Source organism: Thamnophis sirtalis, unplaced genomic scaffold, assembly GCF_051295495.1.
Source record: "Thamnophis sirtalis isolate CommonGarterSnake01/CBP01778 unplaced genomic scaffold, rThaSir2_p1.2 scaffold_11, whole genome shotgun sequence".
In the NCBI taxonomy this organism is placed as follows: domain Eukaryota; kingdom Metazoa; phylum Chordata; class Lepidosauria; order Squamata; family Natricidae; genus Thamnophis; species Thamnophis sirtalis.
The window spans coordinates 36,279,343-36,306,244 of record NW_028261391.1 but is presented as its reverse complement, the minus strand read 5'-3'; the positions used below and the strand labels follow the sequence as shown (position 1 = coordinate 36,306,244).

Genomic DNA, 26,902 nt, shown 5'->3' with positions numbered 1-26,902 from the left:
GATGCATGGAGTGGCTAAAATGATGTAGGACTTAAATTCTACTTCAGCTCTGCCTCTTCATGCATCTGATGAAATGAGCTGTAGTTCTTATGCTTTTTAATAAAAGGTGTTAATGTGAAAAGGTGCTAACAGAATCATTCTGATTTAATAAACACTGTTTATTCATTTTAATGAAGTCCATTCAGTGATAGAAATTTGAGAATGCTCATGTTTACATTATTTTATGTATTTATTTTATCTTGGCAAATATATGCACAGACTCTCTTTCTTTGTCTTTGTCCTTCTGTCTCTAGCATGTTATGCTATAAAGATTTAAATTTCACATTTTTAAAAAATTAAAAGCCACGTTCCAAATTTTATTTGCTGACTATCAATAAGTATATAACTGTAGTAGAAAGGAATTAATTCTTGCTATACTGCACTGTTTATCGCAACTACTTTCATGGTGATAAGTCCAAATCCATTATCCTAAATGGATGTTTTTGCTGAGAACCAACAAAAATGCAGGAAACCAGTGAATATGGCATGCTCCAACCAGTTGTAAATGTGAGCCAGGTGTCCTGCACTCAAAATGTGGCCTGTGACTGGGGGTAACAGCTGGAAGTGCTTTATCGACCATAAAGCATCCTTTCCACTGTAACTGAATAGTTCTGTTGTAAGTTGAGCACTACCTTTATTTGATTAGAACCCTCCTCACTGGTAGGTGCTGCCTTTAACTGACAAGACCTTAATCAGGCATTCTTTTCTATTAACAGCTTTCTTTTGCCTCCTAAGCTGCTCACTTGGCAAAAGTCAGCATTAGCATATTACTTTCAATGACCATTCTTCACTGTATGCCTGCATGCTATATTGTAATTACTCCTCTACAACGAATTTAGATGCAAAGTTTTGCATCTAAATGCAAAGTCTTTTTGCAACAGAAAAGAAGAAAAAATCTAAATAGTAAGTATGAGGCAATATCCCCTATATTCCATTCTTCTTTTGGAATGATACCACATCAATGATATTATGACCAGATAATTTTTCAATACTTCTAAACCAGTGGTGAGTTTCAAAATTTTTTGGAACCTCCTCTGCAGCCTGCTTTCCGGGTTCACTGGTGGAATCTCTTCTAACAGGTTCGGTAGATTTGACAAACCGGTTCTACCAAACTGGTGCGAACTGGTAGGAACCCACCTCTGTTCTAAACGTAACCTGCCATGATGTCTAGAATAGGGAGAATGGAGGTATTGTTTAGAATGCCGATAGACAGATACGAGAAATAAGTGAAGTGGTAGGGAAAGACATGATTGCTAGAGACCATGTAGTACAAGGCAAAGGACACCAATAAAGGAGAATATTTGTAACTCAGGTTGAAATGAGGGATCCTTGCTGCTTTCTGAGCTTGGTTGTGGCACTGACTAGCACTGATGATATTTACCTACCGTAGTTTGGGTAATGAAACATCTGCAAAAAAACAACCAAGCTCAGAGGAGCAACCTCAAAGGCAAGTAGAATGTTGATGGAAATATCTCAAAATTCTTAACCTTGCTTCCATAAGAAAAAAAAACATTTTTTTGAAATATTGAAAGCAGATTTCAATATAGGATTAATTTACGGTATTCACTTTGTACACCTTGTCCTTTCATCCAGGCATTTCCACTTTGACCAGTAGTATAGCTTGAGAATAAGTTGGTTAAACAGAGTTAATATTTATAACAGCTGACCTTGCATTTAAACTCACACAATCCTAAACAGTATTGGAATGAGTTAGTCAATGCATGAGGATTGGAACGAACTCCCAGATCTGTAAACTAGATTGGGAAGTTGAAATAACCACCTTCCCATTGTTTTTTAAAATTGTTTTTAAAAGAACACCTTCATGGAGATGTCCATGTAGTCATCAGGAATCCAGCTCAACTCAAGGGAGTCCTTAACTTTACTTGACTTGATTAAAGGCACACTCAATAATATCATAATTATTTTATTTGTTTAGTTGTGCCTTATTATTTTTGGAAATAACTCAAGGCAGCAAACATCCCAACACAACTTCTTCCTCAACAATCATCTGAGCTGTGTTGGACTGAGAATGAGTGACTAGCCCAAGATCACCGAGTTGGCTTTCATGGCTAGAATTCATATTCTCCTGGTTTCTAGCTTTTACTTTAACCACTAGATCAAAGTAGCTAGAATTAGAAAATAATAAAATTATTAGAAAATAATTAGAATCAATCAATCAACACACACACAAACACACACACACACACACACACACACACACACACAAATAAAAAGTACCAGATACCATTGTTATTGTTTATAATAATAACATAATGCAATATCTAATATTTCATAGTTTGGAACCTTATATTATTGTAATCTATTTCATTACTTCAATTGATCTTATTTAATTCTAACACAATCTAAGCAATATATTCCTTTATTCCTTCAGCTTCTTAAAATTAAGATAGCATTATGACTGGAAATTTAATATAATGTATGACTTCTTCCTTTAGCAATTGGTTGCAATATATTATTAAAATCTTAAATTACTAGCCTGTCAGATGCCAAGTTGTATCAGAGGCCTCCTGTGCAATTAATTTTACTTTGCACTTTTGTCCAAGTCAGCATTGGGGCTTGGCTTTCATTTTCACGAAGTTATTGTAAATATTTTTGAAAATTTTGTTCATGTTATTTAGCACAGCCAGGATGTAGTGACTTTTTATAACATCTTGAATGCTATAAAAACATATTGAAATCTCAAAGGAAACAGAGCACTATGCTGAGTGATGGTGTTGACAGTTGTTATTAAAAAATACGTAGCTAAAGAAATCTAGTCCATTAAGGAATACATAAAGAAAAGAAATAATAAATGTGTAACTACCTAATCTCACACTCATCCAAAGATCTGCGCATAGCCTAAGATTACAAAATAATACAATCTATACAGTGGTGGGTTTCAAACTTTTTAGAACCTCTTCTGTAGGTGTGGCCTGCTTTGTGGGAGTGGCTTGCCGGCCATGTGACTGAGTGGGAGTGGCTTGGCAGTCATGTGACCGGCTGGGCATGGCCAACTTGTAAAATGTGATGAAACTCACTTAACAACGCTCTTGCTAAGCAACCAAAATGTTGGCTCAGAAACTCTGGCATTTGAAGCACGCAAGTCTTAAAGCTGTCAAGTTACAAGACCTTTGCACCTCTAACCCTTTAGAAAAAAAAACCCAGGGGTGTTCAAACTTGACAGCTTTAAGACTTGTGGACTTCAACTCCCAGAATTCCTCCTCTTGCTCTTCATCTTGATGATGTCTGGACGGGCGGGAGAGGAAGCTGGAACCAGTTCTAAACGGCACTGTAGATTTGTGGAACCTCTTCTATAGAAGAGGGTAGAACTGGCAGGAACCCACCCCTGAATCTATACAATCTAAAGCAGGAGAGAAAGAAGTAGCCAAAGATCGAATCTTTTCATAGTTAGGCTTAGTTATATGTTTTGTATTGTGTTAAGCATCACAGGATCATGATCCCTGTTCAGAGACAGGACTTTCTTCACAGAATGCAGTAAAGGTTCAATGAACAATGACAGCTTTATTTATATATATTTATATATCACAATTATTTATACCCTAGAACTTTCTTCTAAAAATTCTGCAAGAATCACTGCTTGGGTTATCACAATACGTTTTACATAGGGTTTCTCTTGAAGATCAGTCAGAAGCTATAGCTGGTCCAGAAATGCCTCTAGAAACTTCATTTTCTGGAAAACAAAGTCTAAATATGACACTCTTTTTAATTAACAAAAATGAAAGCCCTGTGATGGTGCAGGTGAATCTCAATTGTGTGGGCAATGGAAAAAATGGAGAAGCCTAACACAGCTCCTTTTGAGCAGAGAAGCAGAAATATTTTTCCTGAGATTTTTATGAGCCTTTCTCTGAGTCAATGCACAGATAGAGTCAAGACTAAAAAGGATAAGAATGAGATGTCTGTGGAGATTCTCAGTCATCCAGGTCATAATTGTCTCAAAGATAGATTGGACTATTTTTTTTCTTTAGGAAGATGTTTCACTTCTCACCCAAAAAGCTTCATGGGTTCTAACAGGATAGTGGGAGGGATGGAAGGATTAGTTCTGACAGGATGTGGGGGTTGGAAGGATCATATTTTCTTCCAATTTGATCTTTCCAATCCCTCCCCTCCCATTAGAACTAACCCTTCCATCGCCCCCACCATCCTGACAAAACCAATGAAGCTTCTTCTATGAGAAACGAAATGTTTTCTTCAAGGAAAAAATAGTCCAGTTACCTTTTGAAAAAGCACCTTTGAGATAGGTGCAAGACAAATTATTGCACTGTAGTGATAGCAAAAGAAGGAAACTGGGAATGTTTGGAGCAGTGATGGGTTGCAGGTGGTACACCCCGGTATGAGAAAACCGGAGCCAGTCCGGAGCACCGATACCAGTGCTCCGGAGTGCTCACCAGCCCGCCCGAGTTCGTTACCGGTCTTTGAAGTCTTTGGCACTTCTGTGCACATGCACGGAGCGTCCAGAACCTGCGCAATGCTCCACTGAGCAGGTGGAGTGTCGTGGAGGCTTGTGGAAGCGGTAAGACCCATGCGTGCATCCATGTAGATAATGCCGAGTCCGTTCCAACCGTACCAGTTGGAACGGGATCCGTAACGCGCCACTGCTTTGGAGCAAGAGGAACTTAGCTAGTTTAGAGCAGGATGATTTGTGAATAATTCTTGGTACACAGAAAGGAAGTGGATGGAGGAGTCAGTCAAGAAGGTAAGAAATAAAAGGAAGAGGCAGGAAAGGCAAAAGATTTGCAGACAGAGAAGGAGAAAGATGGATAGAAAGGATCTTTTGATGGATAGTTTCTCGCCACTCTCCATTTGGAAGCAGTTGAAATTCTGCTGTTCAGGGCCTGGTAAAAGTAATGCTGGGGGGACAGCAGTTTTTGGAAAGGAATTTCTTTCCACACAATTCAAAGGCTGGAGAAAAGCACATCAATAGGTATGTGAAAAAGAGTGCAATATTGTGACATTATCCAACATGTTAATCTTCACAATAAATCCAGCCATCTTGCTGTGCATCTTTTTTGTTTTCTCATTGCAATGGTTTATTGCATTATTGTTTGCCCTTTGTCCAGCTTCAGAGGTAAGCTAAAGGTTTTTTTTAAGACTACACAGTTTCAGGATAGTTGTGCCTTTTGTACTGATCCAACAAAAAAGGCAGGAGTAGAATTTTTTCCTTCCTGAAGCTTCTGCAAAAACTTACTGCAGTAATTTAGCAAAAATTACAACATGTAAAGGCAGCCCAAGGTAATCAAGCACTGTAACAAACTTTCAGGCATTCTTCATCAATTAGTAATAACCACATCTAGGACACCACACAGAAAAAAGAAATCACTTAAAAAAAACAAGATACGGATGGACTGTAATGTCCATCATCCGTACTGGCCTTCAACCAATTTTTCAAGCTCAAATCTACTTTTATTCAAAAGACAGGAAGCTTAAAGGATTGACATACAGAGAAATAGCATGTTTATCTGTACTCAATTACAATACATTAGATCAACCAAGGAGACTTCCTAATGACATTTTTCAGAGTTACTAACCAAGATTTGTAGATTCCAATGACAGATTTTTAATTTTTTTTTGATCTGATACATTTTATTTTTTGAAAACCTGAGTGCATTTTCAAACTAAATACCACAGGAATCTCCAATTTCACAGCTAGAAAAGGAATGTGCAGGAGTCAAGCTGACTTTCCACTTAAAATTTTAAAATTGCCTTTACACTTATTGTAAAAAGGTTCAGGCTAAACTTGCATAAAACAAACAATACTTTAGCGTGCTAAGGAAAACTTGCATGGTACATTGATTCTGAAACATGCAGCCCTAAAAATGAGCTGCTACTTGTACTCCAGAACTTTCTACATTTACTTTTGCTTTTCACATTCAAAAGTTTCAACTCTTTCCAAAATTGAAGAATTTTTATATATCCACTGGGAACACAGCAAGTAGATTGCAGAAGTTGATGACATAATTATGTCAAGCACAAAGAATTCTGGGAATACAGCTGTAACAAAATGCAACTGAAAACTTTTCTGAGAACATTCATGTGAGTGGGTGGAAGAACTAATGACTCCATTAAAACAAAAGTAATGTCCTCTATATGTAAACTTGCTTATGCAGGAGATTTAAGTAAGGAAACAAACTATGTTGTTACATAGAGTGCCTGTTTTGTGACCATCAGCAAAATGGAAGAACTTGTCTTTGGAATTGTCAACAAAAAATGTTTACAGATCTAAATGTACTCAGTAACAAAGCAAAAGAAATACAGACAATGACAAAAAAATCATCTCTAATCAAATAAATACTGATATATAAAAATGTTTTATTATTCAAACTTCAAACCCAGAGGTGGGTTCCTACCAGTTCGCACCTATTCAGTAGAACCGGTTCATCAAATCTACCGGACCGGTCAGAAGAGGTTCCACCAGTGGACCCAGAAAGCAGGCCACACCTACAGAAGAGGTTCCAAAAAATTTTGAAACCCACCACTGCTAAAGGGTTAGGGGTGCAAGGATCTTGTAACTTGACAGCTTTAAGACTTGCATGCTTCAATGCCAGAGTTCCTGAGCCAACATGACTGGAGGAGGAATTCTGGGAGTTGAAGTCCACAAGTCTTAAAGCTGTCAGGTTTGAAGACCCCTAGTTTTTTTTTCTAAAGGGTTAGGGGTGCAAGGATCTTGTAACTTGACAGCTTTAAGACTTGCATGCTTCAATGCCAGAGTTTCTGAATAGTTACTTGGACCGACCTAAGTACTAATTCATAATTTCATATCCAGTCACATGGGCAGCAAGCCACTCCCATCCGGTCACATGGTTGGCAAGCCATTCCCACAAAGGAGGCCACACCCACAGAGTAGGTTTGAACAATTTTTGAAACCCACCACTGATCCTACCAATACCAAAAGCTATTTATTCTTCATTTTTAGTAATTTTAGTAATTTTAATATGCTAATAAAGTCCTGATTATCTAGTTTGAAGTTTGAAGTTTCATTTTATTTATATGCCGCCCTATTCCCTAAAAGGGACTCAGGGCGGCGAACAACTCCAACGGGAAGGGGAACATGCAATACAAAATAGACATTTAAAATAACCAACAACCACACATGTCGAGAGGGGAAGGGAGCTCATCAACCCCAGGCCTGCCAGCACAGCCAGGTCTTAACGGCTTAACGATCTACACTATAGCTCCTGCACCATCACTAGAATATATGAAAGAATAAAAATAGGACTCTGTTTTTGTATCTACAACTAAACATATTTCATGAAGAATTATATTCCTCTTGTTTTTACATGGATTGCATATGAGAAAACAATATAAAAGCTTGTTTTCTGCTTTTTGTTAAAATTCTTACTAACATTTTTCAAAATCTTTTAAAAGAGTGAAAAATTAATAACATTAATAACAATAATATTAATAAATATGAATTAAATTCTACCAGACTTCTTATTCAGAACATAACTCCAAAGGAGAATACTAAAACAAACCATGGTCGAAGGTCAACAAGTTATGTCAATCTATCTGGCATTATGGTGCCATGTGGTTTCTTTCAGTAGGACACACAATTATATTCCAGCAGATGAAAGAGAAAATAATAGCAGTGTTTGCTGATGCTACAAACCGGAAAATCCATATTAGCTGGGGACAGAAGCCAGCATCATTGAACAAATAGCATGGCATCTTATAAAGAAAAGCATCAAACCCAGGAGTGGTTAATATCTTAAGGGCAACCTTTCACACATATCTGCCATGTCATTCAAGCAGCTACTTTTCATCAATGTAAGTTATTACTATTATTATAAACTATTTCTGTTGTTCAACATAAAGCAAAACCTGCTTTAATTTTTGCCTCCTGTTAACTACAATAAATGTTTTGCTTAACAATTTCCTCAAACAAAATAAAAACAACCAATCTCCCATTTTTTATTGCCAAGCATATAACTAGCTTAAAAGAAAATTGTTTCTATTAATCCATTGCTTAGCCTGTATGTATTTTTAAAATGTCATCTGTTCTAAAAAAGTGAGCAATGGCTATGAAAGCAAACTGCCTCCAAACGAATGAAAACTACCAGAAGGGGGGTCTTTTATTTTTTTCTCCATAATTACCATATTTATGATAACTAATATCAGGTGCATAGTGGGTTTCCAAAATAAAATGTATGGAAATAGACATCCATACCTAAGGCAAAAAAGCAAAAAAAAAAAAGCCAAAGAGTAAAAAAAGTTGTTTATTAAAAGAAATATATTTACTAATTATTCAATTTGATCAGAATGAATTTAACTCCTGTGACTCAGCACCAATACTAGCTGATTTGTAAATAACATTTGTAATATATTTTCTATGGTATTTTGATATAATATAATATAATAAACTGTATTTGCATTTGAATTGAAATTTAAATAGTATATTTTATGCGAGGTATATGGAGCTATGGTACTTGAATGGAAAAGCTCATGCAGTCTGCATTATCACAAATGGTATGACGAGAAAATAAAGGCTCAAGTACAAAAGGGTTAATTGCAAGAGGCAACCCATGTCACCTATGACCTGATGAAGAGCAAAATAATCAGAAATTTGGTAGCACATTTTTCCTACTGATACATTTCTCTTTAAAAGCCTGGGGTTTTGTAGCTCACAAGATTAATTAAAATGAAACTGCAATTTACAATAGGGGACAGATTTCCAGCAAAACTACGGAAATTCAAATTCCAAGAACCAATCAAGAGTCAGGTTTCCTTCCTTTCAGGTGACTTTTCAAAAAGGGAAGGGCCAGCTTCATTCCCCCCACTCCTTTTTTTCCCTTTGTCTTCCACGCCAGGAAGAAATATTCTCTGTTTTCAAACAGGATTCATGGGGTTTTTCTTTTCTTTTTCTCTCTTTGTCTTCAATTTTCAATTAGCTTAATCTTCATCTACCTTATCCTATAACCGACTTGTATCTTTTTCTGAAATAACTAGTCTCATTCTGACAGGGAATTTAGTTTATCCCGATCAGTCTAGCTATCAAAAGACAAGAAAGGGGACACAAGAAAGTTTCTATTCCTCTCCCGATTGATAGTGGTAGTGATAGATTCCCCCCACACAGTGCCTCCATGTTCCCACCCACCCCTGAACTGTGAACAGGTGTAACAATCATAGAGAAGCTCTTAGAGTTCATTGGCTAATGCACCACATCTCAAGTGTCCACTCCATTATGCACATATCTATTATTCCTTTTATTATTATTTTGCAATGTTATATTACAGCAAGAAAGAAGGGCAAGCACTGAAATGAATAAACAAGTGAGAAATGAATCTCAAGTGCCTGTAGAAAAAGGAGTTTATTGATAACAATAAAAAAGAAAGTACTAAAATGATTTACAAGATATGTGTAACAATGTTTTAAAAATACACAAAATATTATGTGTAATCTAACTAACTCAGCAAATGTTGCAAACTGGATAGCCCGAATGAATCTTCTGTTTATTTTGCTTAAGTCCCACCGAAAAGAATGTTGCTGTAGTAAGCCCAAAAATAATAATATAGTACAGTGAAAATGATACTCCTAAAGCATGTTGTATATATTTGCCTCTAATATAAATGAAAATAGAAGTGAAAGGACTGCTAAGTACAAAATAAATTGTTGTTTACGTCCTGAATACCTGTAAACCAGTCAGCTGGTGTGTTGGGTAAAACTGAATGTAATGAGGATGAGAGCAGCTGTGTAAATATTTAATGCTAGCAAAATATTGAGTACTATGATAACAAAATTCTTAGACATGTTTGAAGCTAAAGGCCATATCTATATTTCTTAAAATATGTTTCACTAAAATAGCCTTCATCTTTGTTTTCTTATATTGCCTAATATTTTCAGTTCGAATTTTAAGAGCTCTAGTAAGAGCTTAAGAGTTCTTAAGCGCTCCCACATAAACTTTAGGACAAGGGCACTATATGGCATGTACCAACTGAGTGTCATTGTAAAACTGGAAAGATTCTCTGTCTCTCTAAAGAATTAATGAAATAAGTTTCTATAAAGATTCTCAGTCCTCCAGGCCATAGTTGTCTTAAAGGTGCTTTTTAAAGAGGCAACTGGGTTGTTTTGTTTTTCTTTGAAGACATTTTGCTTCTCATCCACGAAACTTGTTTCCCCACCATTCAGTAAGAGCTGAAGAAGCTTCTTGGATGAGAAGCAAAACTTCTTCAAAGAAAAACAGGAAAGTTTTTCTTGTTTTTGCCTCTTGTAAAAGCACCTTTGGGACAACAAAAGAAGTCATTTTATGATTGCATTTGCAATAAATGCTGTGGCTGCAGGGAAAGAAGGGAATAATTGCATTATAAATATGTTCATTGACATCAATCCCTTATATTAAATTATTTCTGATCCATGTCTTTGAGGATACTTGTTCTCTTTTAGTCAAAGCAACTCCAGGTCACTCTTGATGTAAGAATCTTATGATGTGATCAAAAGTCAAAATGCATGTCAACCGATCACTCTGAATTTTAGGAGCCATGTGGTGCAGTGCAGTGGTGGGTTGCTAACTGGTTTACTACCACAGTTAGCAGTTTGATTCTGACCAGCTCAAGGGTGACCCAGCCTTCTATCTTTCTAAAGTACGTAAAATGCGGATCCAGATTATTAAGGACAATATGCTGTCTTTGTAACCCGCTCAGAGGGTGCTAAAAAGCAATATGGAGTGATATATAAATCTAATTGCTATTGCTATTACTATTGCTGCTTTAAAGTGGCAAAAAAGTGTTCCTCTAATTGTTTCATCCCTTTTGAAAAATTAGTTTCATTGCTGAGCTGATTTTTTCTAAGAACATTCTTAGTGTTCAAATGGTGCTTCAAATGTTTTGGGTTTGCACTCAAGATATCTATTACTATTGGAACTATCTTTGCTTTCGTTTGCCACTATCATTCTACTTCTCTTGGTAGGTTTCACACTTTGTTATTTTCTCAAGGTTTTTCTCATTTTCTATTATGCTATATTCAGGTTCTGCTACTTCAAGTAGCCAGACTTTTTTGTCTTTCTTATCAACAATTATTTAGTCTGGGTTATTGTGTGACAGCTGCTTGTCTGTTTGAACTCCAAAAAATATAGAGCACTTTAGCTTCTTCATTTTCTATCACTTTGTCTATTTTGTAGTTCCTACCAGTTCTTGCTTGCAAGTAACTAGTACTTCTTGCAGATATTCAATGAACCACTGTTGTTACTTTATCATGCCGTTGTTTATAATCAGTCTTCTTGCAGCAGATGACTAGGTGAGCTACTGTTTCTTCAGTTTCTTTGCAGATATGACATTAGCTGATGCTTCTTCTCAATTCTGGCTGTGTATGCATTTGTTCATAAGGTTTGGTCTTGTGCAGCTAGAATTACCCCCTGTATATCTTTCTTTAATTTTCCTGCTCTTAGCAATTGTCAAGCCTTCTTGTTTTCTGACTGGTCTGTTATTTATTTTTTTATGTAGTAGCTATGTAATAGTTTGCCTTGCCATGTCTCTTTTCTCTTCCTCATTTGATATTTCATGTAGATCAGTTTGGATTCTCTGGTACTCACTAAGCCTTCATGGTATACTAGCATCTTCTTCACTGCCCTTCAGATATTCTTCCAATGCCTTTTTTTCCTCTTCAATTGTTTTTGTACTTGCAACATTGCCTGCCCACCTGGTAAATAGAGTCTGTTAATATTACTGTGTTGACAAATGGCATGATAAATTGTTATTATTTTTCTGCTCTTCCTATCCAGGGGTTGTAGTTCAGCTTGAGTTCAGTCCAGCATTCCAGTTGTATATCTAATGGCTGGTATTTCCCAGGTTATAATAAACTTTTATAATAATTATAATATATGCATTGTATAAAATATATTTAATTCATATATTATAATAATTTATTAAACAAAAAATAGTTTTTATGCAAAAAAAAACTTATGTATTCTGTTATAATTTAAAGTCTGCAATCTGCACGTTGAAAATCTAGATTAGAATAGCTTTATTAATTATGTAAATATGTTGCATACTTAGGAAATATAGCACATATTCTGAATATGCATTATTACTTTCCTGAAATAACTAAATAATATGATTTTTGGAAGAGACAAAAACATATGAAGAATGGTTGCAGGAATTGGTATGGCTAAAAAAAAAGGAGGAGTATGGATGATATGATGGCAGTAGTCCAGTATTTGAGGGGCTGCCAGAAGAGGAGTGGGTCAACTTATTTTCCAAAGGACCAGAAGGCAAGACAAGAAGCAATGGATGTTAACTAATCAAGGAGAGAAGTTTTTAAGGAAAAACGTCCCTACAGTGAGGACAATTAACCAGTGGAACAGCATACATTCAGAAGTTGTAGGTGCTTCATCACCTACAGATTTTTAAGAAAAGACTGAACAATTGAAATAGTATAGGCTCTCCTGCTTGAGCAGGGGGTTGGACTAGAAGACGTTCCAGGTTCCTTCCTGCTCTATTCTGATTGAGAATTCAAAACAAAGTTCTGACAATTGTATACTATAACACATTCTTATAAAGAAAATAATCAAAAAATACATATTTGAGAGAAAAGTAAGCCATTCCTCATTCTAAAACTTCTTATTCTTGAAACAGGCGTAATAGAAGACTTAATTTTATATCATAATTATATATTACAATGGAGAAAGAAAAGATTTCAAGTCATACATGCTAAGTAATACCTACAGATGCAAAATTAAAAGTGAAATTCCAACCCAAATATGTTTAATTGAATTAATCTTCAATTAATCTGCACTCCTGCATGTAAATGATATCAAATGTGTACTTCAATTAACTTTCACTCAGTTAATTATCTAGTTTGCAGCCTGAAAGGCAGAATGAAAGAGAGTTCTTAAATAAGCAAAAACTTCATTCCTTAAGTTACCATGAATGGTTTTACAATGCAATAAAGTAATTAGACAGTTGTAGGTCTTTTGAAACTAGAATGTTTTGATGTTTTTTCATCTAAAGGCCAGCTATTTGTTTCACAGTGGCAAGCTATGTAAAGCTTCTATAAACCATTCAACTTTTAGATTACACTAGTTCAATCTTTCAATCCTTCTTTACCCAGTTAGCTCCCATGCATACCAATTATATTAATAAACATCCAGACATACTACCACACCAGTGGTGGTTATGACTGGTACACCCGGGTACGGGCATACCAGTGCCTGCTGGGAGCACCAGGTACCAAGTATGGTGCTCCGGCTGGCCCATCCACGTTCCTTACCGATATTTGAAGTTTTCGGGGGCTTCCACGCAGGCGCAGGGAGCACACGGCACATGCACAACGCTCCACCAAGCAGCTGGAGCGTCGCGGAAGCATCATGGGTGGTAAGTACACATGCGCACATTCATGTGGTGGGTGCCTGGCCCTGTTGCACCGGGATACGGAACCCAGCACTGCCCCACACAAATGTGAGTGTGCCAGTGGTTCTCTTAGCACTTGTCTCAAGACAAGAAAGACAAGTGAGAATCCTAAAGTAACAAATTGTCCAGGCTGTCTATTAATAAAGAAACAGAATTCCCTGGAAAGTTTGAATTTAAAGAAACATTTAGTGTTCAGTAATTCATCAACCTGGATCTCTAATGAGAATATCAAGAAAAATCTTAATTAAACCTAGGCCTTAAACATAAATGATTAGTTTTTAAAAGTTCTTTGTATGAATTACCTGTTAAAATATACTGAAGAAATAGTATAATAATAGTATAATAATAACATTACCAAATGGATATTTTTGGTACATTCACCATTATGATTACATTCTATATTAAAATAGCCATAAAAGATAAATAACTGTGGTGATAATTCACACTTAATTGATCAATGCACTATTGTTAATGCACATTTTACTGCTTTGTATTTCCTTTTTCCATGGACCAACATGGTTGCTAACATTCTGACTTAGGAATGCTTATCTATCTTTTAAAATAGATGTATCTTAATGAGCTTTATAGTAACTTACAAGCACATGAGAAAGGGAGGAACCTGATTATTTACTTAAGTGACAGTAGACAGAAATTTAAAGCCTATGCATTCCTCAAAGATTAAAAGCAGGAGCAGTGACAGAAATGTGCAGATAAATCAAGTACACATACTTACAGTCGCTGATAGCTGGGGTCCATTAAGTTGTGCCTGTAAAATGGCCTCATTGATTGAGTACCGAATACCCAGCAGTGCCAGTTCTAGATCATGAGTTACAGCCATTTCATTGGTGAGGTATTCCAGGGTATAGATATATTCCCTCCAATGAATGTCCAGCTCAGATACACTGGCAAAACAACCTCTCATCACATTTAGGCAATATCCTTCACAGGGCCTGATGAGAGTCAGACCTTGGCAGTGAGGACAATATTGCATTTTCACAAGGCCTCGGATACATTCTTTGGTCAAAACAGCATGTTCAGTGGCATTCAGCACTTCAACGCCCATTCCCAGGGCCTGGTTGAATGTTCTGCTTGCCCTCAGAGACTTTGCTAGCTCCATAACAGCTTCTTTGGAATAGCGCCCAAATGGATTGATGTCTTGTCGTGTTTGTCGCAGACATTCCATATATTCTTCTGACAAGTCCGTCATGCCAGGGTTTATCAAGCGGGTATAAACCAAAGGGAAGAGGCTGTCGAAGAACCGGAAAAATGCTTTTTCCACTCTGTTTTGAGCACCCAAGAGGTAGAGAGAGAGGTCTGTAAAAAGTTCTTTCACGGGCTCAGCTGCCTCCTTTGACATGGATCTGTAGACAGTCTCAAAGAGAGAAGCGGTGTGATTCTCAGCAAAACGAAGCAGGGACTCAAAGGCTGCTGCAGAAATACATTAAAAGTGAAGGGAAAGTCAGTGTTTCCTTAATACAGCTCAACAACTTGGAACTAAATATTATACCAGTACTAATTACTATTCAGTTGTTTTACAAGATAGCTAGGCATTTTCTTTCTGCTTCACAAATAGGGACAGTTGAAATGGGGCAGGGGATTCTCACTGCTTTTATTGTTTTCAGTGCTGCTTTGTTTGAGGCTGACATAGATTCTCTAAATGCTGGAATAACTGGAAAAGGCTGGCCCAATTCCCAGAATCTACCAGTCCTGGATTTACTGAAGAGGTGAAGTTGTACCAGTGGTGGGTTTCAAATTTTTTTAGAACCTTTTCTGTAGGTGTGGCCTGCTTTGTGGGAGTGGCTTGTTGGCCATGTGATCGGGTTGGCGTGGTTTGCTGGCCATGTGACTGGGTGGGCATGGCCAACTTGTAAAATGTGGTGAAATTCACTTAACAACACTCTTGCTTAGCAGCCAAAATGTTGGCTCAGAAACTCTGGCATTTGAAGCACGCAAGTCTTAAAGCTGTCAAGTTACAAGACGCTTGCACCCCTAACCCTTTAGAAAAAAACCCCAGGGGTGTTCAAACTTGACAGATTTAAGACTTGTGGACTTCAACTCCAAGAATTCTTCCTCTTGCCCTTCATCTTGATGATGTGCGGACGGGGGGGGGGAGGGAGCTGGAACCGATTCTAAACAGCATTGTAGATTTGTGGAACCTCTTCTATAGAAGAGGTTAGAACTGGCAGGAACCCACCCCTGAGTTATACTGTACATATACGGGATCTTCAGTTGGAGAAGCTGGACTATATAAAGACTTCTCTAAAGCTAAATCCATGGTGAAGCAGAGACCATAGCTCACTGACCATTTTTGTTTTCTGTGTAAGATTCCCAGGTTCAGTAACTGGCATCTCCAATTAGGACCAGAAATCTGAAATCTTAAAGAAATGTGTTCCAATGCTATACAACCCTGAATATTAAAAGGTTTCTTCTGTTAATCAGTTCCTTTCCAGACATGAGGCTGACTTGTAGCAATTCTCTTTTACCCAAGCAAAAAAAAATTCCAATTCAAGATTCAACAGATTTTTTAATTAATTCAGCAAAGTGTTCTTATAGCCTAAGACTTCACATTTTGCTTAATCTTTTTAGCAGTTAAGGAAAAAGCTTAGTCAAGGAACAGATAAATAACTAGAACAAAACTCCCCTTTTTACAACACTATAATTCCTTAATTCAGGGCAACTGAATGGAGCTGAGAGTTTACTGGCCGGATGTCCTTCCTAATGACATGGGGAGTTCACAGTAGACATTTTTTTCTTTGCGCCCTAGGAGAGAAACATTTGCTGCTACCTGGGATTGAAGTCTCAACTTTCTGAGTGCAAGGTGAGTGTGTTTACCACTAGGCCACCATTCAAACAAATAGCTGGAATAAACCATAGCTGTATAGTTTGTTGCTAATACAGTTTCTGAAGATGTTTGTGTAACATGTTCAATTTTAAAGCTGACATTTCTATGTGATCAAGATATCACAGGTTAGCCACTGATTAAATGACTGGAAGCAGATTTCATATGTTATAATATTTCAAAACAGTTCTATTAGCTCTTTGAGAAACAGGATAAGATTATAATAACTTACAATTTGAATGTTTTTGTAATTCTATGACCCTTGAAAAGAAAAGAAAAATCCAATTTCAGTCCTACGTAGCTTGCCAAGTAATATATTGAGGCAGCTTTTACCACTCAGGTGTAAAATTGTAAAAACTGCAGTTTATAATGGAAAGACTGACAACGCAAAAGTTGCAGTATTGTAAACAAAGCTACTGAGCTCTAAGTGGAACAATATTTTCTAAAACACCCGTTTAATATTGTTGGTATAAGTGGGAGGCATGAGAAATGTTGGGAATGTTATCTCCTCACAATTTATTTTGTTCCCAATTTCAATAGTTTATGAAGGAAAGTAAAAATGGAATATCACTATGGCACACTTAAAGCTGGGTCATGTTTATAATCTGTAATCCTAAAATCAATTTGTTTTTTCAATAGTTAAGAGGTCCATGAGATAAACAAATTGGTCAAATGATGTTCCTAGCTATCTTATTAGAAAAACTGTGCTATGCACACAGATCAGTATCTTCTTTTATAAAAGAACTTTATTTGTTTTGTTCTGATTGTATAAAGTATGAAACTTCTCATCTTATTTGAAGCATTATTGAAAGTATAGCTTTCATATATGTTTCAGAATTCTAGACCAATGATCTGTCATGACAAAGTCCAACCTTGCTGGAAGTAGAGGATGATGATTTTTGTTGCTATAAGTGAAAAAATGTCAATGAAAAGTTGTTAATTTTTAGAACTACTGTATATGAATGAGAGGTCCCAAAGGTTTGTTCCCTGAACATTCATTTAGGTACATTAAATGACACAGTTGGCTAGCTTATATAGAAGTCATATTATCAAACTATATTCATGCAGTAACTCAGCGTAACATACTGTATGACAAACTAATCCTACCAGAGCTGAAGAAGCTTCGATTGGAGAAGCGAATATGTCTTCAAAGAAAAAACATAAACTCCAGTTGCCTCTTGAAAAAGCACCTTTGGGATAACCATGACCGGGATCACTGAGAATCTCCATAGACATAATCCTACATCACACCATGATGTAGGATTATACTCCCCAGAAAACACATGGCAGCCCTAACTTAGAAATTAAATTTACATTTCCATTCTCAAAGGCTCTCTGAAATTACCTTTGAAACACAAGTAGTGATAGAGATTTTTAGAAGGAAACGGGAAATGTCTATTTCTACATTGGCCAGAGTTACCCTAAAAGGAAACAGGCAGTTTCTAAATATGGTATATAAATAACAAAATAAATAAAAAGATGTTCTAGAGGAGTAGAAAGACTTGTCTACTGGATCCCTGATGCCAACAATTACAGGTGGGAGAAACCTCATCATCATTATTACTGGATGAGTAGATTCCATACAACCCATGTTGTTAGCCATATTAGAGTTAAAAAGTGACAACCACAACTTGGAAGCCTAGTAGCAACAATGCAGCTCCTGCAGTAGTGGCATCACGTGGGCAGAACAAACTTAGCCCATCATTACATTGGTTGCTGCTGCTGAAGATAAAATTAACCAAGGAAACAGCTTGACATAACAAACTGGCTTCAGATATACTTAATGCTTAGCAAAATGCTTAAGAATATACAGTAAGTTACAAACAGCTACTCTGGCCCTTGAATGCAAATTCAGGAATTAGTTACTGGAAAGAGCTTGAAGTCAACTCCTGAATATTACTCAAGGTTTGCTGACTAAACAGAATAAATGCTAAAAATATCATGTTGGTCTGAGAGTCAGTTCTGTTGCTGTCTTTTAATCTAAATAAGATCACTATATAAGCATTTGCCTAGCCCTGTCTTAGTGGACATAATCTTGTATTCCGTTCCCTGCACAGTTCAATAAAATTGATTCAAGCTCATGATCTGGTCTCCACTTGTCATTTAGGTCAGGGTGTTTTCCCCTTTCATTCCAGGTTAGATCAGTTTCTAAACAGTCTTTAATCAGAGTGAGCTGTAGTATTTCAGACACAAAATAATTAAGGCCACAAGTGATTATAACAAAGCCTTTCATTCTAGGAACAGTGCTCAAGATGAAATTGAGCCAAGGCCCTCCACTTGCTCTTCCAGAATGAGTTGTAGCATTTTCAGACTTTTAATCTTTGGTTTTGGGTAGGTCCTGTGCAGAGCAGGTTCACAAACCAGGAGATTGACTAGGATCTACAGCTCCATTCAGATTCTTTTAGACTCATCCTGGTCTTAAAAGATCTTAACAGTAAGCATTTCCTGCACAGTCCAGAGTGCATATAAACAGTTGGGTATCTTCTGCATAGTATTAATATCTGACAACTTGCTGGCGTCATGCAGATATGGACCATAAGGATTATTGTTGTTATAATATATTTTCTCAGTACTGTAGAAATCAAACAAGCTGTTTTTTGTGGATTGTAATTGTTCCTTGTCATTATTATTATTGGCTAGATTATGAAAATGAAACTTTAGATAAAGATTTAATTCATTGTGTTCTATTTTTAACACAAGAGGCTTTCTCCCTCTCAAAAAGTGTAACATTATATTCAGGAAACTATTTTTTTTAATAAAACGCACTGGTGTTTAGCAAGAGCAACATTCTTGTCTTTACATGTATGTGCGCGCGCACGCATATGTGTGTGTTATATAAATATATAACATTCTCTCAATGAGCCATGCCATTTTGTGAATAGCCTCCACATATTTTTACCCTATTTACTTTACTTTTTTAATATTAGTGAAAAGGAGAGTGCTGAAATATCACAAGCAAATCAAACTACATCCGAATTTGTTTGAACATCAGTTTCTTTTGTTAGTTTTCATTTGTCCAATTGACTCTACTTTAGAGCTAAAGGAGCAAATCGGCATAAGTGCCCAGCCTTTCCTTTTGAAGGGAATAAAAATATAAATCACTTTAAGATTTTTGTCAGACCTTTGAATGTTCTGTAGGAAGTTATCATCCAGCCCTCTCCCAGAAAAATGAAATATCCTAGGAAATATTGAAAAGGCAGAATATTTCTCTGGGTGTGAAAAGAAAGAAACATGTTTTAAAAGACCGAATAGCTTCCTGCAGCTTCCTGCCCATCCCCCTTTCTCAATGAGCCATTAAAGCCTGAGCTAGTACACTTTACATAATAAAGAATTATCCCCTTCAGCTCCAGAGTGATGGGATTAAGGCATGATAATATTGGCCCTTTACCCAACTCGCCACATGGCATCTGATAACTCAACCAAACCTGGATTTAAAACGCAGCCTAGAGAGTCTGATAACCAATCAGAATACAAGCTCAAGATCAAAGGTCAGAGAGGGCATAAAACCAGGGACTCAGCTTCTCTTCCTCCCTTTCCTTCTCTTCTCCACCAACATTGAAGCATGGGATCACCTTTTCTGTTCAGGACTCAAGCCATGTGGTCCTGTCCACCATTAAAACCATCTTTCCAAGCAGCCTCCATGTCTCCAGTATCTTTTTCCCCACTTGGAGCCGAACCCAGAAGGACATTTCTTCCAACAGTACTAAGTACACATGCACACTGACTGCTGAATATTTCATTAAAAGCAGGCCAAAGCCATCTTCCAAGGAGAGCATTCCGTCCAAATATTTTATCATGTGCTCACAGCATGCTTGACTTCACAGCTGATGTTGCGTCTGCAACATCAGCTGCAGCTGATCAAACATAGTTCACCTCTGGAAACGTGTTTTATTTGCCCTTCTTTAAAATTAGATCCTGGAGAAGAGCCAAGCTATTATTACAAGATTTCACATTTTCTCTGACTTTGTATTGGGGAGTGTAAGGAAACTTCCATGCTGGGCAGCTAATGAGTTTGCACCCTGGGGGATTCAGTTGATGCCTAACATTAACAGAATATAAAAATGAGACAATGCTTAATGCACAACACTGAAAAGATTACCCTCCAATTATAGACTGGTCTCCTACACAGCAGACTCGTTCAATATGCTTTTGCATAAAACAGCACATCGTCAAAGTATGGAATCACTGGGGAGAATAGGGAAAAATATAGTTCAGAAACCTTCCTTCACACAGGGCGTAGGAATGTAAATGTTGGTTTATTTTCCTGAAAAGAAAGCAAAACCAGAGATGTGATGTATTATGTATTTCTTAATCATTTAATCTTCCCATAATCCAATGCAGGTATTATACCTGTCCAAATTGTAACCAAGTGCAGAACATTTCACACACTTTACTTTATTTGCAGAACCTGACAATGATAGCACAGTGGAATGGATGTGTCTTGGAAGCTGTAGAAAAAAGCTACATAAAAGAACCTTTGGTATAAAAAAGTACTGTCATAAACATGAACATTACTTCCATGTGGTACATGCCTAAGACATGGAAATAGAAAATTTAAAAAGAGAATATAAATCATAGCACAAACTATCAAATTTAAACATTTTACTAACTCAGATTATATTTAAGAACATAGACCAAGATTTCTTCAGCTAGTGTCTTCTGTTTTGGTTAACTGGTCCTACTTATGGTCATCTGGTCTTTTTTAGACCTTATTTTCATTTGCTAATTTTATTTGAGAAACTGTTAAAATGCCACCTGGTTTGCAACACTGTGCAAGAAAACAAAAGAATGTGTCCTTTTTAGTTACACAAAAATCTAGACTCTAGCAAATATGAACATGTGAAGATCCATGTCTACTTTTGTGACATAAGCCTCATTTCCTGAAATAAGAGAATTCGTGTTAGTTTCCATTTCCATTTTTAAACCAACATTTATTGTATAATTTAAACAAAGGTGCAGCATCCTTGGCAGAATCTTCCATTTTTGCTCATTCTGCATTCAGTGGCAGAGTCATATAATGTTTTTTGTGCTATGATAATCTCTTCTTCCTTCAGCCTTTGATCCCCCTTTTCCCCTTTTTAGTCATTTTTTGGGAATTTATAGGCCGCCCTTTTCCCTGAGGGGACTCAGGGCGGCTTACATTCATAGGAAAAGGGGGGTGCAATACAGAGACATAAACAATATGTGAATAAAATAAACAGTAAAAACACAACTTTCATTCAACACTCAACACTCAGGTGGGGCGAATTAGAAACTTATCCCCAGGCCTGACGGGATAGCCAGGTCTTAAGGGCTGTGCGGATCTCCTCCAGGAATTTGAATTTAATGAAGAAAGTATCTTCCTAATCAATTTGCTTTAACATAATAGCTAAATAGTTACTTGACTTACTTTGAGTTCATCTTGGTCTCCAATAAGGTTGGCCAGCTGTCCAGTTTGAAAAATGAGCATGATTCTAACTATGACTGTGCAATATATAAATCTGAATGCTTGCCTTGAACTTGAAAGCCATGTGCAGCCATTATCATAAGTCTTGGTAGCATGGATGGCACATACAAGAGGCATAGCTGGGTATCTCAGGTACTCCCAGTTCTGTGATAAAAACCATCTTCCTTTGAGACCAGCTCTCTGTACCTTCCTTGAATAGCCAAGTGCAAATTAGTCCTCCAAGTGGCTTCATGGAACAGTTTTCCATGAAACTGTTACTTTTCTCCTTTTACCCCTTTAAACTATTACCATCTTAAAGTCAGAGTGAGATAGAAAAAGCAAAAATAGACACAGACACACAAATGTTAGAATTTAGGTAGTTATGTGTTTAAATACTTTTAAAAATCACATACACAATTATTTAGAAAGGACAAACATCCAAGACTTTTTAAGAGTAAGTTCAGTAAGAATCCTTTTCTGTCTTTAACATGAATAGACAATTTTGTAAGCCTTCTCCTGTTCTAATTCCCTTGTTTATTTTTCTGCCACCCAAATAAATCAGAACATTATTTTTGCCATTTAAGAATTATTATTTTATGCTGTTAATATATTTTCTTATGCAATCACTGTTCTGCAACGAACAGATTTTTAAGAACCGGATTGTTATAACTATCAAAGTTGTGAAAATAACATTCCATTCTATGCATCCTTCTAACCCTCTAAGCCATCATGGCTACAAATTACTAATTTTACAAACAATATAACTGAATATCAAAATGCAGCATATGCTTTGGAATCAAATATATTACGGCATTATGATAGCTCTTTCTTTTCATGTTAACTAGAAATGTTATCTAGTGCAAAAATGTGGAATCAGGATTATAAATTTAGAGAAGTTGCACAAAAAATAATTTGTCAATATGTAAAGAGTTCTCCTGGTATATATCCAGTCTTTATCCTATTGCAGTTTTTCTTGTTCCATCACTGTATTCCTATATTCTGCTGCTTACTTTTTGAGAACATCATTGCTATTTCTTAAACTACTTTGTATTTAAGTGAAAAGCAAAGTATCAGCATATTGATATATATGAACAATATGTCAAGGAGCAGCAGATTGCCTACAGGCATAGACTCTTCGTGAGTCTCACACGCCCCAGTATTTGGTTGCAAGTAAATCCCATTAATTTCAGTTTGGACTCCTACCAAATTAGGTGCATAGGGCTGCAGTTTTAATCTAATGAAATAAATTGACTCACCAAATTGATGCATGTGCTGTATGCTTGATATAGTTTTTATAATTATATTAGCCTTTGAAATCTGTAATTAGCTACAATAATCTATGATCAGCCAGGATGAAATTCAGTCTCTGTAGCAAGTTAGATCTTCTGTTCTTTGGGTTATTTTGTACCTCACTCTCCTAAACTAATTATAAAAATTATATTTCAGACTTGTATCAATCAGAGGAATTCGGCTATGTTATACAATATTTCCTGTTAGCTGATGCCAATTTTATTTCTAATTTAAGCATGATGCTACATCAGTTTCAATCAATGGCCCATAAAATGTCAGAATCCAAATCTACTTGGGAACAATAACATGACAACATTTGCAGGTTGGATTTAAAAATGAGAATTTGTTTGACCTCCTGTGGTAAAATAGTGTAAAACACAAAAATACTAAGGAATGGAAACACTGCAGTGATCGGCTGTCTAGTTATATTTGGTCTCAAGTGCTCTGGCATTACTGTATAATTTATAGATGGGAGAAATTGCTTCTATAGACATTTTATGATGAACTTTTCAAGTTATATTTGACAACTCTATACCTGAACTTGAACACAGATTAAATATTAACATCTTCATTTTGCCAAATGTCAGCGGTTTGAATTAATAATATATATACATATACAAAAAATGCCAATCAACCACAGAAACATAGCTGAGATAAAATTAGTACGATTGTACAGAGACTTAAAAATATTTTGGAAGTACTAAGTGGAAGTCCTGCATAGCATAACTACTTCAAATGCCGGGCTTGGCTGCCTACAATCATGTCTGTACACAAACAGCAACTTTGCTTTACTGACAAAGACAGTAGAAATGTAGTATGTAGTGAGTGCATACACAGATATCCGAAAACCACATTTTACATCAAGTGCCTAAGCTTTCTAGAGGATCTACCTGCTGTAATGTTTCAGTGAGAGGTGTTTTGTTTGGACAAATTTCTTTGAAATACACTTATTTGCATAGATCTAAAAAATTCATGGGACAGGAAATAAAAGCAATAATAAAAAGTAAATTATCTTATTGTGTTGCCTAATCCCTGGAAAGTATCTCCCCAGACATATGAAAGGTGCCCTCTTTCTCTCTTTCCAAAAAGCCCTTGAGACACTTGACTTCAGGTCTGCACCTACTTATTTGCGACCCTGGTATGTTTTTTTAATGATGATGATGATAGTTTGTGTTAGATCGGGTGAATAAAGGCACACTCAGGCTTCAAAGTAACAAACAGCTCTTTATTAACACAAGTCAACTATGTACAATCCAGCCAAGGTTCAGTCTGACAGCAGCCGTTTTATAGGGAGCTGTCAGACCCTTCGACCAATCAGATTGAATCTCTGTTCCCGCCGGAACAGAGAACCTTGGTGTAAACCGTTACCAATGTTTCTTGTATCTAACAATTTGGTTCTTAAGAGTTATTGCTTTTTTCTCATTTGTTCATAGTCCAATGAAATCCATGGCTCAGTAGAAAGTGCAGAAAGACACTGAAATAAATCTTGGAGATTATATTTTAGTGGATGATTTTATTTTTGCAATGAAAAGTATTAGTCCATCAGATCATTCTTCTTTAAATTTATAATATATAATTTAAAAAATATTATTCTTAAGCTGCATGGTCTGATAATGTTGTTATTCAGTTTTGTAAAAGGAAACTCAAAAGAGGCATGACAAGGTTCATAGAGCAGACTTCTTTATATTGTGGTTTGTTTGCATATTGTGGGAACCTAACTATCATAGTCTATAAAATTAGTTATTAACAATAAAACAGAAGTGTACAAATACATACTTTATTAGATTAAAAAGTTAATTTATAGCATGAATAACAAAATGAATCATGAAAAAACCCCACAGCTGTCTCTGAAAGTACTAAATATCATAGGCATTTTTAATTTATATGTGTGTGCTATTTTCTTTCTGCAGTACATGACATTCAGAAATATTTTACAATACAGATAAAAACAACTATAATCCAATCAATTAAAATATAAGCAAGGGAGTTGAAAATAAAACACAACACAATAAAATTAAATCGTTAAAAAACTGAGCACCAGATTTAATGATAGATTTTTGCTGATATCCCCAGATATTTTCTGTAATTCCTGTAAGACCTAGACAAAATGGCAAATGCTTATAATCTGTGGAAAATGTACCTCATGAATGCCAAAGGCCTTTCGCTAATCTACACTATCCCCTTTAAAAGAAAATAGATCAAGTGGATTTCAGAAATATGTGGCTTCATATGAAAGGTTTTAATGAAGAGACAATAATGCAATGAAATGTTTTCATTTCATTGAAGATGTTTTATCATTCAGTGTACAGTCAATCATTTCAAGGGCCAGTTCTGTGATATGCCAAGGCAAATTTTGGATTTTTTATTTTAAAAAACTGATTTTAGCTCATATTTTTCCAAAAACATCGGAGATGAAAATTGCAAAGGTTTGGGATATTACTCTGTAGGAAAAATGTGAGGAATTGTTCCCTCCATGCTACAACAACCTATGTATGTAGATGTGTTTGTGTATGTGTAAAATGCATATATTTTCAGTTTTTGTACCATGGCATACTATGTTTTCTTTATTCACCATTATTTCATTATTATCTTGAACTGCATTCACAAATGTTCTGGCATTCTATACAGGGTACAAAATATACAATATATTGTGCTAATATTGTAAATGAATCACGTGAGCTGTTCGAACTTCTATGCATTCTCTGAATTCTCAGAAATGGCTATGCTGGATTGGAAATCTGGGTGAAGGTTTTTAGATCTCAACAAAAAAACCATCTTTATCTCGTTGCTGCTCTCTAGTGGCTATCTCGAATTTTGCAACCCAGATCTGCTAACTGGTTCTGGAAAGCAGTTTTTGCAACACTAATTTTTACAAACAGAAAAGAACAGTGTTCATCCATTCAAAGTATGCTATGACTATCATCTTGGTTGGTTTTGACAATATTTAGAATGTTATAGCCAGAATATCAGATAAAATTTAAGTAATGGAATTAGATCATTTTGGATTCTGGGCTTATTAATTTGATATGCCATTTTAAATGACTATGTTGGATTTTTCAAACTATGAAGGACATAAGTAGCATCCCACCCCATTCCATACCTCCCATACTTCACTATGGCTTCTATCTAGAAAACCAAATAATGGGGCTAACCACATGCAAACTGATCTTTTCAAATTCACTTATATCATGGTCTCATCATATCTAGAAAGAGTTTACTGCCTTGGTGCTGGAACCAAGCATCATTTTGTTGCTGAAAAAATAAAATGCAATGATAATAACAAGAAGGAGGATCTGCAATCATCTACCTGCCTGCTCGTCAACATTCTAATTTCCTAATATTATTTTTTTTAAATAAAAAGAAATAAAAGAGACAGTAGCAAATAGTTACACTCTAACAAATCACAACAATATGATTCCACATGATGAGTCTGTTTCCCACTGGCTGATTTCTGAAGGGTCACAGAGGGGTAGGAATTCAACTAAAAGTAAGCACTCTTGCCCATAATTGCAAATGGAATATCCAGCTGGAGAATCTTCAAACCATGAATAGGATTTTTCAGTGGAATTGTCTAGAGCAAGTTATTCCTGCATCATTAGGCTTCCTAACCAGACATTCCTCTGCCTTGTCTCTGGATTTAATTTCAGTTTATTTACCAACTCTACAGCTGCCCCAAAGTAAAACAGCAAAGAGATGGAGCTAAGTGTCATCCACATATGGATGCAAATTACCCCTTTAATGAATTTAAGTGCCCTTGGTTTGTTAATTCACAGTGGGTTTTTCTAAGATTGTATATTTAGAATGAATGGCATTAAAATTTAAAACCTCATATTTTGAAACACTATATCTAATTTCAACAGTATGTGGGAACTAAGCTTTAAAATTGGATCCCATCTCTTCCATATATACAATTTTAAAAGCATCAAAGTTAGAATACAATTTAAGAATTTCTAC

General features: G+C 36.1%; 1 protein-coding gene across 2 annotated transcripts in view; it reads right to left on the bottom strand.

The window, feature by feature from the left end:
• The window catches only part of LOC106548573 (glypican-5), a 319,942-nt gene that overhangs the window by 222,466 nt on the left and 70,574 nt on the right, over positions 1-26,902 (bottom strand). For both annotated transcript variants that reach the window (XM_087725521.1, XM_087725522.1), the window contains exon 3: positions 14,128-14,822. In XM_087725521.1, coding sequence (XP_087581647.1) covers positions 14,128-14,822 — 695 coding nt within the window. The remainder of the gene's footprint in view (positions 1-14,127; positions 14,823-26,902) is intronic.